Source organism: Eurosta solidaginis, chromosome 5, assembly GCF_040869045.1.
Source record: "Eurosta solidaginis isolate ZX-2024a chromosome 5, ASM4086904v1, whole genome shotgun sequence".
In the NCBI taxonomy this organism is placed as follows: domain Eukaryota; kingdom Metazoa; phylum Arthropoda; class Insecta; order Diptera; family Tephritidae; genus Eurosta; species Eurosta solidaginis.
The window spans coordinates 269,748,985-269,766,655 of NC_090323.1; the positions used below are offsets into that span (position 1 = coordinate 269,748,985).

Below are 17,671 nucleotides of genomic sequence, written 5' to 3' on the forward strand. Positions count from 1 at the left end.
ATTTATTAATTTGGAAACTACCAAAAAAAAAACACCATTTGGCATATCAGAAATCAGTAACGAGCGGTTTCGGTTTAAAAAGTATTTTCGTAAAATATCAAGGTTTTTATTGAATATTTTGGAAAAACTAAACAACGCGAGGAATCAGTCAAGTTAAAAATTGGTATAAATATCTCCCTGTTAAAACAAGAACAAATAAATTCCATGGCTTTTTATTGTGCTTCTAAAAATGGCATAATTTAAAACCTGTTCACAAAGAACAAATGCATAACTTCCGTTGCTTACAAACATGCAAATAATAGGAAAAAAAACAAATTATATACAAAATTTTTCAGCACCTACTTCCTTTATACAAATGGGCCAGAATAAAGTAAAAATGACTATTTTGAACTTTGATATTAAAATTTTTACATTACCACTGTAAAAATTTTTATGAGGAACAAAACTATCAAGGCGGATTGTCGATATATCGATCTCTGTCCAATATAGACAACTCTTTTCTCTTGAACATTATGGCCTAGTAGAGCCCAAATATTCTCTCAAAGCTTCAGATCTCTGAGTTATCGGGAAGTTCCTCAAAATCCGATAGCAATATTTTCATGTTCGGATGTTTTCTTTTTTAATTTTCACGATCCCATTATGGAGAATGATCTTAGATTAAAAAATCTAGCTCTACGAGAAGTTACTCGCATAGCGATCGCAAGATACCACTTCCTTAATATCTCAAAATAGCTCGATTGCTGTTCCATATAGAGTTTTTTATCCAAATTATTACAACGTAATAGGGTGCAAATCTTCGCTCAAAGTTTAAGATCTCTGAGTTATCGTTAACCACGAAAGCAAAATTTCCAAGCCCGGACGACTTTTACAATTTGCACGATCTCTGGACCACCTAGCAAAATTCTTTTTTGTCTTATGTTTAATTGTCATCGAATTCCAATAAGTTTTCCAATTTCACAAAAACGAAGGTTCTACTAACGGTGTCATCAAGGGATCTCCCCTCTTCGCGGTTACATCAACAATATTCAAAACAGTTCGGAGCGACCGTATGTGAAAAATGCGGTCTCCAATTCGTGTCACTCCAATAGTTGTGTCAGAAAGAAAAGTGAGGCTGCAAGCGAACGTCTGGCTTGGAACGAGCAGCACGTTAAATAAATGTGTTTACATTACCGGTATCTGATATAGTAATGCAATGGATTGGTCAAGGCATGGGGCAAGAAACAAAAAACGAAAATTGCCGTCGGTGTGTTGAGTTGGTGGTGCTGACGAAAATTTGAGCCAAGTACTGTCATTCACATTTGTGAGCAAACGTTTAGCATAAATGCACCTACGCACCGGTAAATAAGGCAACATAGATAAAAACGCCTTTAAAACACTAAAATATCCTAGAAAACACATACCACCAACCCAGTCAAGATTGAAAAAGATTTCTCCGAGCAATTTGAAAAAATAGAACTCTTCAGGCAAGTTCAGGCGATTTGTTGCATTGTCGCTATAGAAGATAATTCGAGCAGCAGAACTAAACTGCATAGGTACCATCTAAGAAAAAAAATCTCACTTTTTATAGGTTTCTCATCATACCTGTCCTGATGTATGACTCGGGACATTATCAAAGGTAGATGCGATGATGCATGGGATATTGAAGAGAAAAATTTTCCGATTGATTTATGCTAGTTAATTAAATTATAAGTTGTAAGACCTTTATGCAGATAAGACAATAAAGCTGCACCCATTCAGGAGCCTCGGGACGAATATCTTCTACAATTTAAAAGCCTGTTGACATGAGTATTAATAGAACTGTTTTGTATTTCTCAAATATGTATAAATAGAGAGGCATATTTAAAAAGTTCGAAGAATTAGGGGAAATGCTTTTTGCATTAATTTCGCGTGAAATTTCATTTAGACGTGAAAATCGTAATTTATGGTTTGAAATTACAACTAATTTACCGTTAAAATAAAATTTTAATATAAAATCTAATAGATTTAAAATATTACTGCGCAGTTATATTTAAAAACATTTACTATTTCAATAAAATATTTACCAGCCTTCAAATAAATTCTTACGAGATCATTGTTATTTTCTACAAATTTACCAATGCATGCATCATGGCGAATTCAGTACTAGGTGTTGTTATCCCAACAGCTGATTGCCTTTTCTTGATTATTTTCCATAGAACGCCTTGTACAACAACATGTCAGTTAATCGAAAGCAATAACCAATTATGAAAACATGAAAACTAGTCAAACGGCTGACTTTTGATAACACTTTTTCCTTGGACTTAACTAAGACGCAAGTTTCAGTTAGCATGGAGAAAACGAAAATTTCGAGAACTTATGAATGACTAGCTGCAGATGGTGGAAGCGGCCCTAAAATGTCTTAATTTCCTTTTACATTGAAGGTAATATCTTATACGATAGCAATTCAAAATAATTGATATCATACCTATATAATTGCGATCAGCATACCAAATTTCAACAAGATATCTCAGAACTTTCTCGCATTGAAGCAAACTTTTCTATATAAAGAGCCAGAGTGCTTACGTGGTTCAATAAAAATTAATAAATACTTGGAAAGTCCTTCAAATCGACACTTGCCTCCAAGGCACACTTTCCGACATATGTACATATTTACAATGTACATACATACAAGTTTCACAATTCAACAAAAAGCCGTAAATCAGTTAATGTCACATGAGCGATATAAACAAATAAATTCATGTGTGGGCATGATATATTGATCAGAACAATATATTCACACTTGACCACATCGATTTCAGGCATTTTTTGCCTTCTCTAAAATTGCTTATCAGTTCGCATTTCTGCTTTAATAGTTAATTACATACAAATTTATTAAGGTTCATTTGTACTACTTACGTAAATAATGCGACAATAAGTATTTTGTTTTATTTTCTAAATTGACGCGACACCTACAGTTGCTTTGCCAGCACGTGATCAACACAATTTCAAGTTCATACGAATAATCATACGCCCCGTCGCACTGCGCTCCAAGCGTAAAACAATCAGTTGGCTTTTAGATGGAATTTCGCAATATGTTTATTCCCAGAATTTTTGTTTAACTTGAAATCTATTTTAGTATTCCTTTTTGTTAGATAACGACTACGTTTAATACTTTGACTATTCAATAATCAGTGTACAATGGGGCTAAATCCAAAAACGATCGTTAAAATATAAGAAAATCCCAGACATTATGGGCCTGATAATAGCGTGGTTATCGCAATCATTTAGTCGTTCTATGCGCAATTAAAAGTTACGTACAAAACTAAGTCACAAACCCGACCTATCCTAACACAAAGCTCATATATACATATTTCTATTGTACAGTAAGATTGTGAGAGAAGGTGGGGGGGGCGTGTTACCGCCCAAAGTAATATAAAGCCTTGTTGTCAATCCAACTTGTTTGAAAACTTCAAGGAAATCTGTCTCTTCATATTTCCGTGATTGAGTTACATGTTAGGAGGTGCAGTGTCTCAAGCGCTAGTTTGGGTCAATCAAGGGTTTTTGAAATCAAGGATCTTTCCGGGACTTTTTGCGTAGTTTTGGGATTATTTTTGTCCTTATTTCAGATTGTTCTCTGGATCGCTTTAGGCCTATTTCAAGACGAATTTTATCATTTAGAGAATAGATATCTTTGAATCACTAAAAGATTGTTTTGGGGATCGTTTCGGGATAATTTCGGTGCTACTTAGGGATAATCTAAAAACACTTCCGCCTTTTATATACACACCCAGTACATCCTTCTTGAATATAAGCTATCTGTGAGTCAAGTTACATCGAAATAAGTTCAGCCGTTCTCGTGTGATTGAGTCGTGCCCCTTATCCAGGTGCTCAACCAGATATTCAAATATTCCAAATTTCCCATTTATAATATACGGACCCGTGCGCATCCTGCGCAACAAATATAAAAGTCTCATATCAAATATCAACAGAATCAGCTGTTCTATCAACCAAACAACTACAAACTTACATGCGCTTACGCTGCCATCTGGCGAATGTTAGCAACTGCCGGTAATGCAGTGTTAGTTCTAATCAAATAATCACAATAGTAAAATAATACAAATTCATTTCTTTGTGTGCTCACAATCGTAAATTTTTAACAAATTATTTTAATAATATATACATAGCTAAACAAAAGCACTACGACTATTAATGCCCAAAGCTCGCTAATAGCACGAATCCCAATTTTTACAACCAAACCTTATTTATAGATTTTGATTCCAAATAACAGCGAAAAAGGGACCTGTACATAAAAACAGCAATTAGAAAAAATACATAAGATGAATGTATTATTCTTGGTTCATAAAGATTTCGGTCTAAATAATATTGGAAAAGTTGTCAGTTTTCGCATTACGCAACGATTTGCGGATTATTTCGAGGCTACTTGCGGATTATTTCACAGCTTTTTCTGGCTTGTGTCGGCATCATTTTGGACCGTTTCGGGGTAATTTTCGGTTCAGTTTTGAAATCATATCATCCCAAAATGGGGATGATTTTTAGAATAAAATCGGGATTATTTGGGCTAGTTCAGGGCTATGTTGGGATTTTTTCGGGACTATTTCTAGATTACTTCAGAAATATTTCAATTACATTTCGGGACAGTTTCTGGATTATTTTCGGGATATTTATGGACCATTTCGGAATTGTTTTGGGGACCTTTACGGGGCTATTTCAAATTTGTTTAGGATTATTTCGATAGGTTTAGGTATTGCGATCCAGATCTTTTTGGGGTTTCGGGTCGGCATCTTAGTTGTTTTCTTAATAATAACGCCAAGACAATTTTGTGACTTTCTTATCAGTGTATAGTTTCGAGATTATTCTTGAGATTATTTCGGAAGTTTTTTGGACGCTTTCGGATCCATTTGGAAGCAGTTCGATGGACCGTTTCGTGAAAAAGTTTTTTGTGGAGTTGTACTAAATCGGCTGAGACTTACGACATCCCAAATACGTGCAATCTTCACTTCTACTCTTCAAACACGTTCCTATTTACTTGAAAAACCCGTATTATTTTTAAAACTATAACTAAAATATTTTCAATATCGGACCACCGTGCACCGGAAATATAATCAGCCGCCGTGACTTAAGGCAAACAATGAAATCGAAACGTTTAAAGCGCTGAAGTTCTCGTGCAATGCGCAGTATTAACAATTTTGTTTACATTTTATTGAAGGCGAGAGAAGCTAATAAGTTCTTATAGAGTTATATTTCAATAAAATGAACAAATGTCTGATAAATTGCGAGCGTTGCAAATTTGAGCTTTGGAATAGCGATGAAGCGCCAGTCACGCGGTACGCAGCCTACTTTCCGTGCTTGTGGATGTGTGCAAGTCTGGCTGGTTTTATGACACTTAGCAAAAACTGCAACAAACTGGATGTTCTTAATATGACAGATAAGGGGGGTTTATAGCGGTATTTACGGGGAATTTCTATTTTCATGTGTAGACAAGTGGTTGCATTACCTAAAGACGGGCATGTGTCTGGCACTTAGATAACTGAAAGGAGACACCGCATACCGCACCTTGGACGTTACTGTTATGAAACACAAGTGGCTGCTCAGATGTTTATTTAAAGTAAATTATGATATGTCATAAATATTTTCGCTTCTCACAATTGCGAATGCTCACTACGTGGTGATATTCAATATTGGCGCCAACTTTTTGTTAAATCACTCGCAGTACATTCGAATGGCTACAGTCTTAGCCAAAAACAGCTGAAATTGAAATTATTAGTTGGCATATATATATAAGAATGAAATGGAATCGAACACTTGAATATATATAGCCCTTGAACTTGAGACTTACGTCAATGATAGGAACAGTAGCTGAGAGTGGGAATTAATTTCTCTCCATCGACCATTGGCAAAACTTCAATTTCAAAACAAACGTTTATATTGAAGTTAAACTTCTCTTCCGCTTCTTTTTTTTAACGATGGTGTATTAAACTATTTCGAATCATAGAGGGGAGCGCCCTTGGTCTGGGTTAAGTAGTCAGTAAATAAAGACGGAAAACCTCAATTAGGTACCAGACTTATGCTAGAAATAACTCCGACCTCTTAGCAAATACTAGAAAAGTTGCCTCGGCAAATACTACATATGTTGTTAGTGATAAGTCCCAATTTATAATTACATATGTGACAGTGTCAAGTGGACAGTACGTCTCTTATGACCCTAAAGTCTTCTCTTTTGGCAAATATGATACTTTATAAGTCTAATATCGTAGAATTGAACAGGATCATTGTGAATACATACAAGTGAAAAATGTTTCTATTCTTCCATTGCCGTACCTAACTGTCAAATAATAGCTGACAGGGAGAACGGCTGTCGCGAACGGCCAGAGAATGGAAGAAATGTTTGTTTTTTGCTCGCGGTTATTAAATTGAAGTAACATGAATTGCTCATTTGTGTTTCAAATCAACTTTTCTTTTAAGTGTGTATACAGAAAATCCGACTAAATATTAATATTAATTTCTAAAATCTAGTTAATAGATTAAATGTGAGCAGCCAGTTAAGGAAGTATTTTAAAATATGTAAATAATGTCGTCTACAGAAATGTTTGAAAAACACTATTGAGCAAAGGATTTAAGTAATCGAACAGCGATTGAACAAGTGATCGAGGCTGTTTACTATTGTGAACGTTTTTGTCAAACATTCGCCACTTGTACGAATTCACAATACAGAGGATGATTGGAATTATATAGCCTTCCTTTTCTAAACACGCCTTTCCTGCCTGATGCAACTCCCGTCACCTTTTGAGATCTCCCAAGCGGACTGGGACATCTACCATCGATTCATCAAGTGCAGAACACTTCTTCACGAACTTATCGTCCTTTTCTTTATCTGTTATCGCGTCATGACTGGGAGTCCAATAAAGGTGCATGGCCCGGCCTCAGTGAAGTTTCTTCAATGATTGTTTGCATTCCAGGAAACTTTTCATGAAGTATTGTGTGATATTATTGCCTTAATGGACGCCTAACTATCCATATATACTATATTAACGCGACTGCAGCTTAAGTACGCTTACTCCAGAATGTTTGTTGCTATATTCACGGCTACAATTTCCGCCTGAAAGACAAGACACAATAGTGTCTTGGCAGGCTGTACAATCTACTTCTTTCTGGATCGACACAACAAACAGTAGACCTGATCTCTTCCGTTAATTTAGAGAAATCGTTATTCACATGTATGTATCTTATGTTGAACCATTCATGCACCCTCATCAAATCTCCGTTATACTGATTAGTTCTTCTTCGCACTTTCTTACTAAACGTCATTTTTTGTATGGCTGTCCACAAATCAAGGTATGCGAATGAAAGATGATTTTCCGGCTAAGAAAGTACTATTATCGGAACCAGCCTATAAAAGCAGAGCAGGAGGGCGGCCCCACTCCGTTGAAATTACCAGGTAGTAGCGCTTGGCGCACCATGTTGGACGGCTGCAATCGTTTAAACGGTTAAGCGCAAAATATATAAGTAAGTCCACAAAACAAAGACTCCGTAATACAGTTTAGGCATCACAATCGCCACAAATACTTCATTCTCTACCTTGCATTGGGCTTCCAAAGCACCGCATTGTGATTTACTCCGACATATTTTTTTCTATGTTCATCCTAAAGGCCTTTCCCTTTAGATTAATCTTAGTCCAATTTCAGACCTTAGACCTCCAACATTTCCAGGGATCTTTCAAAGCCTCGATACATTAGAGATTTAATTGTTGGTAAGTTTTTGCCACTTATTACTACTGAACGTCATATGCATAACCGTGAGTTTTGTAATTACCTCTTCGAACGGCCGGAGCAGTTGCTTGATGATAATACCCGAAACAGAGCTGATATTACCGCCGCCCTTTTATATTGACAACCAAGCACCAATTAATGCAATAATCTCGCATAGTACAGCATCTAAAAGTGTGTAAGAGTGTAAGCAATCCCTGTATAGAATCGGGACGGGAAAAGCATACATCTATATTTGGTCCCAGGGCATATGGGAATAGATGGGAATGAAAGAGCGCCAATTATCAAAAAAAAAAAAAAAAAAATTTTCAGCTTTGGAAGACTGTCTTTATTTGTGTTGTTCTAATTTACATTTGCATATATCCGAAAACAAATCAAGATTCAAATGTGCAATTAAATACTCAGCGCCTGCCAGCACCACCGCCACTTTGACCATTAGCACCTGCACTAGCGCTGAATCCAACACCAAATCCTGCACCTGCGCCACCTCCTGCTCCACCCTCACCACCTGCACCACCTCCAGCACCACCACCCACACCAGCACCCATGCTCATACTGGCGCCGGCACCCGCACCGGCTTGGCCACCACCATCGCCTCCTTGCGCATTTGCGCAGCTATTAATCTGTTAAAAGGAAAAAGGCTAATGGTTTTAAGGACCGCACATGCCAATTTATGTCAAAACTCACCAAAATCACCAGGAATACCGTGAATATTACCAAGTTAAGCTTCATCATCATCGCTCGTAGTGAATTGATTTTTATAAACTATTTACTAGAACGAAAGTTGCGACATATTTATACCGCCGGCCTACGTCTACTCACATCCCAGCGAGCTCATATTTGAATGTGTAAAAATTATGTACATCCCGGATGAATATCAAACAAATCTTGTACATTTTTAGTGTTTGATTGTTGTTGCATGTTGGTTTTTCAAATTGCATTGTTTGGCGTTAAATTGTGTCAAATGGTTATTCAATTAATCCCAAAAACAATTTAATTGTTCCTTATTACTGGTTTTTGTAATTGATACTTATTACTTTATGGCTTCATTTGCTATCGTAAGATGTCATCGCTGCGTAATTAATGTAATTACTTTGTTTTACATGTATTTGGTTAATGATTTTATTTGTTGGCGTGCAACACGATGGCTCGATGGCACGGTGGGACGATCGACAACCGAACAACACGAACATGAATTTGCATTTCGCTGATGTGATGTGCAATTGCCAATTAGTGATTTTATCTTAGCCACGTTGTTAGTGATAGAGATATACGCCGGCGATAAATGCCGCCGCCGACGCCGATTTTAGTCGATTTTCGCACGCCGAATATCAAAAACAAAGAGAGTAGGTATCTACTCTCTTTTTGGCGTTACTATATTTTCTACTCCTTTAAGACTGTTTAGACCATTTATTGTTCATGTCGAAAATTGGTCGGATATGGTCGAAAGTGGTATCAACGGATGCGCATCACTGCCAGTTAGAAGAAACTAATTGCGAAATTTAGCTCTTTCTAACTGTTCAAAAAAAAAAAAAAAAACTGGCGTTCTCGATGTCAGCTTAACACGCACTTTGCATCACTCAATTCACGAAGTTACTAAAACAAAACACTAAAAGAAAAGTTATATAATAAATTTATTTTATTCCTTTTGATCACCATGTAGGCACATACACTCTGTATGTAGTTTATTCCTAAGGAAACTCTTAGAGACCAATTGTACAGCGAACAACGGGACATTCACATGGCTTAGCAGCTAAAGGCTTGCACTGATATGAATGTTGGAGATTCGAGTTCAACGCTCAGCTCCCGAAAAGCTAGCTGATGAAGAAGTGAAATTCAGAAACATATCCTAGTAACCATCGCCGTTTGTAAACTTACAATTTTTCTTTAATATCAATTACAAAAACCATTGTATAAAGCAATATGAGCAAAGCTCGCTAATTAAAAATACATAAATTTATTTTATTATATATTATACTTTACATATTTTTTTTTTTTAAATTAATAATGAACAATGAATTCAAATAAAATGACCCAAGGCGACCATGTTTTCAAATTGTCCTCAAGTTGTTAAAAAAAAGCAAAATACCAAAAAAAGGTGCAGATTTTTAAAAAAATTTTATATTGCGATTAACTAAAAGAATAAGCAAAATCAGCGAAGCAAAATCCTTCCCATAAACACTTCTTTGAAATGATTCTTAACTCATACTTAAGTTGAGGTATGTTCGTATGAGAATGGTTTGAAAAATTACTTGGGCTTACATTCACACACCTGTTGTTTATTTGCGAAACTATACAATAGCGTCTGAAATGTTAATTTTAATTTTAACACTTCATCCTTCAACACCCAAGTCTCCCGGTTTGAAATTTCCTAAAGTTGGCGGCCCTATCCATAACTAGTTCCCTGGAGAGAATCACATTGGTTATAGCTTATCACCCGTGTTTAAATATCACCTACACGTTACGGCTCCTTTTAGCAATGTGAATACGCAGGCACATATATTTACCAGGTGAGGCTTTGTCCTTGGCAAGAACACTCATAGTGGTGAAGCAAAAGCTTTCCCAAAACAGTCGAACTAATGACCGTGTGTGCTACTAACCTAACTGTCCACTACAGTCGAACTAGTCGGAAAACTGAAGCTACGCGGTCATCCATAATGAGCTCTTATATTATAAGGCCGGAAAACAGCAGTTAACATTTTTCAACTTAAAATCGGTCGACTTTCATTCTAAAATTTCGTTTTAATTTAACGAAGACTATTGAAATCAATGTTGTGAACACAAACATCTGCAAAGTTTGGTCTACGTTATAAAAATTTTATCTAGGGTCCTTGTACAATTTTAATTATGTAGATGTGCCGAGGATTATACGATTTTCAACCATGAGTTACCCAATGACTTCCACTTAGACTGCTTATGCTTTCGAGGGCGGCATCCTTTGCCGAATAGTCACTCCCTAACGTTTCAAGATGTTTCTATGGTGTAGCTCGGCAGCATGGCGCGACAAAAGCATCTGTTGAAAAGTCTTCGGAACTACACCTAGAGCTTCTAGGAAAGTGACGTCGACGAAGGTATGAGTTCGAAGTCGCAGTCCTATAGCTTCTGTGCTGGCATATGGTGTAAAGGTCAGGAGGCGTGGTAGCGACTGTTGGTCGGGATTGCTACTGTTCGCACATCGGGAATTGTAGCTCTTAAAAGCAGTCGAAAAAAATGGAGGCGACCTGTGCATCGAGAGTCATGCGTATTAATACACCAATAATAGCAACCGTAAGCCGCCTTTGTGTGTGACTTCCAAGGAGCTACAAATGATTTAAAGAAATTGTGTTCGCGACGATTATGAGTTAACCCTAGGTGAAACTACGCTTTCCACGAGATATACAGACAAAAGTGTGACTATTTTATGTATCTCTATTTCTTTTCAGCAGACGTGGCAGTACCAATTCCAAAGACCGGGGTTAGTTTCGAAGCCTCTCTGGAGTAAATGAACGAGGGACAATCCCTCGGCAAGTAGCTACTCCTGAAAATTTTTGAACGGTCTGCGAGATCTTGAGGCAAAAACTCCGGGTCTTTCCGAAATAGCCAACACGTTGATTTCCTTAAATACATACAAATAAAACCTCTCATAAATATTATTTTTTTAAATAGAAAAATCAAGCTTTTTAAAGTAAGACTACCGGCGTACCGGTATATAATAGAGCCTACGCCGCCGCCGCCAATAAAATGATCGGCGTAAGCCTGTAGTTAGTGAAACTCATTTCATTTACAAGCTTTAATAGTTCTCATTATGAATTAATTAATCTTAATGCAGCTACCTGACTTGTATAATTTAATTGATATTATGAAATTCATGTGAGTGCTTAATTTTATTCACGAATGTAGTTATAAAAGTTATACGTACATACACATATAGAGAGAGAAACGACACAAGAGAAATTTGTAGTTGTAAAATATTGAATGGGTAGCAGCAAACAAATCGGGAGAGATTCCTATTTCATACATCTTCCGATCGCCATGTAATTATTTAATTGAGAACATTTTCCATTTTCTTTGGTATGTAAAAGGGGTTTTTAATTTGTCAGGTCCACGCCCCTTTTCCAAAAATTTTTAAATTTTGGTACTTTGCTACCACTACTGAGATGAAATATCAATATAATTTAGTTAATGCCGCAAAGATATTAAATTTTTTGATACGATTAGGCTTTGAAACCAAATTTTTTAAAGTGGGCGTGTTCGTCCACAGATTTTGTTAATTTTCATAAAATGCATATAATAGCAAGGACAACCTGCTTGCCAAAAACTTTAAGATAACATCTTGAATGGATTTTGATTGATAAACTTTCAAATTTTCTTCTTCAAAATGTGGGCGGTACCACGCCCGTATTTCAAAATTTTAACAAATTTCTATTTGTCGTCATAAACTCAACCCACGCATCAAGTTTCATCACCTTATCGGTCGTTCGTAATAAATTATCGTTATTTTTCCATTCGTAATACCGCTTTCAGTAGCATCCCAATTATTTAGTAGCATCACCACCCCACATTCACTATATAGGGCCCGACTGTTACCGCGATCGAGAAGCGTACGAGAATGCGCAGACGAAATGCAAATAATCACATGCATTTCACTCGCGCGACTGTCGCCTAATCACGAGTGCGCAAATTTCTCAAACTGTTTATAACGACTTAGGCTTAAGTAGAAACATGCATTTCATAGATCATCAAAGTGCTACCTACGATCAGGTAAGCCTGTACCGCAAACATTTTGCGTGAACAGAAGTAATTACCTTGTATTCCACAGACCACATCTTTTGATCTGTTAGTGATCTCGGACACACCACTTTTAGTGTGCCCGGAGATTGATCATGTGGAAACCTAGATCCGACCGCCCTCTTCCCCTAAATACGGGTGCATCCGCCGCTGCAGTTCCTATGGCGCCAGACCACCAGATGAATGACCTGGCTATATATCCATCAATCCGCGACCTGTGTCTTCTCGCACACGGATTCACCAATCCTATACATCAATCTACCGACGGGTCATCTACGTGCAAGACATAACCCGAGCATGCTCTCAAACTTCGAGATTCCCTCAGTAATTTTATGATACGTGGAGCAGAGCTTTGTCTGAAGAGACGCAAGTCCACTCATTTGCTTTTGTTTGGTGCTTTTTCGAGGAAATTCACGTATATCTATTAGATGTGTGGGTTGGCCAAAAAAATGATGGCAATATAGGATTCAGTGTGACTGCATGGTATTCATAAGAGTGTCGTATTCTTGGTAAACTCTTGAGTTTTAAATCAGAGGTCATCAGCAAGTAAATAACTTGTACTCACATCACATATATTACACTGTGCAGCAAAATGAGGGTTCATCTCTTAATAATTGATGAAACCCACAAAATTGGAAGCTCTATCCCTCTCGTATCAAAACCTCATATCAGGTTTTTTTTGGCCTATAGGTCTGGTTTTTATTTTATTTTATTTTATTTTTTTTTTTTGAATATATATATTTGCAATCTATTCATAGAACAATAAGCAAATTATTTAACAATGGGAGTTTGACTTGTATTATTGATCTCCAGTGAGGTCAATAATAATACAGTGACAAATGTACAACGTACATATACATATGATAACATATACATATTTAGATGTAGAGAAAGAAAGAATCAATTAATTAGTGTTTGATTGTTATTATGTTTTACTTTTTTTTTTTTATACTCAGTTGAGCAGAGCTCACAGAGTATATTAAGTTTGATTGGATAACGGTTGGTTGTACATATATAAAGGAATCGAGATAGATATAGACTTCCATATATCAAAATAATCAGGATCGAAAAAAAATTTGATTGAGCCATGTCCGTCCGTCCGTCCGTCCGTCCGTCCGTTAACACGATAACTTGAGTAAATTTTGAGGTATCTTGATGAAATTTGGTATGTAGGTTCCTGAGCACTCATCTCAGATCGCTATTTAAAATGAACGATATCGGACTATAACCACGCCCACTTTTTCGATATCGAAAATTTCGAAAAACCGAAAAAGTGCGATAACTCATTACAAAAGACAGATAAAGCGACGAAACTTGGTAGATGGGTTGACGTTATGACGCAGAATAGAAAATTAGTAAGATTTTGGACAATGGGCGTGGCACCGCCCACTTTTACAAGAAGGTAATTTAAAAGTTTTGCAAGCTGTAATTTGGAAGTCGTTGAAGATATCATGATGAAATTTGGCAGGAACGTTACTACTATTACTCTATATGTGCTAAATAAAAATTAGCAAAATTGGATGAAGAACACGCCCACTTTTTAAAAAAAAAAATTTTTTAATTCAAATTTTAACAAAAAATTTAATATCTTTACTGTATATAAGTAAATTAAGTCAAAATTCAACTCCAGTAATGATATGATGCAACCAAATACAAAAATAAAAGAAAATTTCAAAATGGGCGTGGCTCCGCCCATTTTCATTTAGTTTGTCTAGAATACTTTTAATGCCATAAGTCGAACAAAAATTTACCAATCCTTCTCAAATTTGGTAGGAGCATAGATTCTATGACGGTAATTGTTCTCTGAGAAAATGGGCGAAATCGGTGGAAGCCACGCCCAGTTTTTATACACAGTCCACCGTCTGTCCTTCCGCTCGGCCATTAACACAATAACTTGAGCAAAATCCGATATATCTTTACTAAACTTAGCCCACGTACTTACCTGAGCTCACTTTTTCTTGGTATAAAAAATGGGCGAAATCTGACCATAACCACGCCCACTTTATCGATATCAAAAATTACGAAAAATGAAAAAAATGCCATAATTCTATACCAAATACGAAAAAAGTGATGAAACATGGTAACTGGATTGGTTTATTGACGCAAAATATAACTTTGGAAAAAACTTTGTAAAATGGGTGTGACACCTACCATATTAAGTAGAAGAAAATGAAAAAGTTCTACAAGGCGAAATCAACAGCCCTTGGAATCTTGGCAGGAATACTGTTAGTGGTATTGCATATATAAATAAATTAGCAGTACCCGACAGATGATTTTCTGGATCACCTGGTCCACATTTTGGTCGATATCGCGAGAACGACTTCACATATACATCTAAGGGCCACTCGCTTTTAAAACCCTCATTAATACCTTTAATTTGATATCCATATCGTACAAAAACATACCAGAGTCACCCCTGTCCCACCCTAATGGCGATATCTCGAAAAGGCGTCCTAATGTCCACTCCCTCTTAAAATGCTCAGTAACACCTTTCGTTTGATACCCATATCGTGCAAACATTCTAGAGTCACCCCTGTCCCACTCTAATGGCGATATCTCGAAAAGGCGTCCACCTATAGACCTAATGCCCACTCCCTCTTAAAATGCTCAGTAACAGCTTTCGTTTGATACCCATACCGTACAAACATTCTAGAGTCACACCTGGCCCACCCTAATGGCGATATCTCGAAAAAGCGTCCACCTATAGAACTAAGGATTACTCCCTTTTAAAATACTCATTACCACCTTTCATTTGATACCCATATCGTACAAACACATTCTAGAGTCACCCTGGCCCACCCTAATGGCGATATCTCGAAAAGGCGTCCACCTATAGACCTAATGCCCACTCCCTCTTAAAATGCTCAGTAACACCTTTCGTTTGATACCCATACCGTACAAACATTCTAGAGTCACCCTTGGTCCAGCTTTATGGCGATATCTCGAAAAGGCGTCCACCTATAGAACTAAGGATTACTCCCTTTTAAAATACTCTTTACCACCTTTCATTTGATACCCATATCGTACAAACACATTCTAGAGTCACCCTGGCCCACCCTAATGGCGATATCTCGAAAAGGCGTCCACCTATAGACCTAATGCCCACTCCCTCTTAAAATGCTCAGTAACACCTTTCGTTTGTTACCCATATCGTACAAACATTCTAGAGTCACCCTTGGTCCACCTTTATGGCGATATCTCGAAAAGGCGTCCACCTATAGAACTAAGGATTACTCCCTTTTAAAATACTCCTTACCACCTTTCATTTGATACCCATATCGTACAAACACATTCTAGAGTCACCCCTGGCCCACCCTAATGGCGATATCTCGAAAAGGCGTCCACCTATAGACCTAATGCCCACTCCCTCTTAAAATGCTCAGTAACACCTTTCGTTTGATACCCATATCGTACAAACATTCTAGAGTCACCCCTGGCCCACCCTAATGGCGATATCTCGAAAGGGCGTCCACCTATAGACCTAATGCCCACTCCCTCTTAAAATGCTCAGTAACACCTTTCGTTTGATGCACATATCGTACAAACACATTCTAGAGTCACCCCTGGCCCACCCTAATGACGATATCTCGAAAAGGCGTCCACCTATAGACCTTATGCCCACTCCCTCTTAAAATGCTCAGTAACACCTCTCGTTTGATACCCATACCGTACAAACATTCTAGAGTCACCCCTGGCCCACCCTAATGGCGATATCTCGAAAAGGCGTCCACCTATAGACCTAATGCCCACTCCCTCTTAAAATGCTCAGTAACACCTTTCATTTGATTCCCATATCGTACAAACACATTCTAGAGACACCCCTGGTCCACCTTTATGGCGATATCTCGAAACGGCGTCCACCTATGGAACTAAGGATCACTCCTTTTCAAAATACTCATTAACAGCTTTCATTTGATACCCATATCGTACAAACACATTATAGAATCACCCCTGGTCCACCTTAATGGGGACATCTCGAAAAGGCGTCCACCGATAGACCTAAGGCCCACTCCCCCTTAAAATGCTCAGTAACACCTTTCATTTGATACCCATATCGTACAAACAAATTCTAGAGTCAGCCCTGGTCTACCTTTATGGCGATATCCCTAAATGGCGTTCATCCATAGAACTATGGCCTACTCTCTCTTAAAATACTCTTTAATACCTTTCATTTGATACACATGTTATACAACCACATTCCAGGGTTACCCCAGATTGATTTTCCTTATTTTGTCTCCATAGCTCTCAACTGAGTATGTTATGTTCGGTTACACCCGAACTTAGCCTTCCTTACTTGTTTTTAGTTAGTTTCTAAACGGTAGGTCTAGAACATGAGGTCTTTTAAGCCTTATGATTTCGTTGGTTTCATCTAATAACGTAATAGCCAGCAGGTTGTCATGATAGCTGATTCTGCGTAGGTATGCTGCACTGAATCTATTAATTTCATTTTTTATAAACGGAATATTTAGATCTGAATGGATGGCTTTATTTGTGATGAACCAGGGGGCATTTGTGATCAATCTTAAGGTTTTAGACTGATATCTTTGTAATATTTCTATATTTGAATTTGATGTTGTACCCCAAAGCTGTATGCCATAAGTCCATACTGGTTTTAATATAGATTTATATAATAAGAGTTTAGTCTCGAGATATAGAGGTGAATTAGGTCCAAGTAACCAATATAGTTTTTTAGTTTTAGTTTTTAGCTGCGTTCTTTTGGCTTGAATATGACATTTCCATGTTAGCCGCTTGTCTAAATGCAAGCCTAAATATTTGACGCTGTCACGTTTTGGAATGGTATTACCATAAATACGACAAGGGGGGGCAGTCATTTCGCCTTAATGTGAATAACACATGCACAGATTTATTTGAGTTGACCTTCATTTTCCAACGGTCTAACCAGGACTGGATCTCATTTAGTTCCTTCTGGACTAGGTTGGAAGCTTCGATTGGAGATACATTGGACGCTAGTACAGCCGTGTCATCGGCATATGTAGCAATAAATACATTTTCAGTTTCTGGCATGTCGGATGTAAAAATTGTGTAAAGGACTGGTCCGAGGTCGCTTCCCTGAGGTACGCCTGCTTTAATGTATGTTATGGTAGAGGTATCATCATTAACTTTTACATAATAGGATCTATTAGCAAGATACGACTTTAGAA

At 37.3% G+C, this 17,671-nt stretch overlaps 1 protein-coding gene across 1 annotated transcript; it reads right to left on the reverse strand.

Annotated features, from left to right (window-relative positions):
• Positions 1-8,047: 8,047 nt before the first annotated feature.
• On the reverse strand, positions 8,048-8,579 carry LOC137251832 (uncharacterized). The gene is made up of 2 exons (XM_067786721.1): positions 8,430-8,579; positions 8,048-8,365 (listed from the first exon to the last, which is right to left on the reverse strand). Exons 1-2 carry the CDS (start codon positions 8,478-8,480, stop codon positions 8,144-8,146), a joined length of 273 nt encoding a protein of 90 aa, XP_067642822.1. The 5' UTR covers positions 8,481-8,579; the 3' UTR covers positions 8,048-8,143.
• Between the last annotated feature and the right edge of the window lie 9,092 nt (positions 8,580-17,671).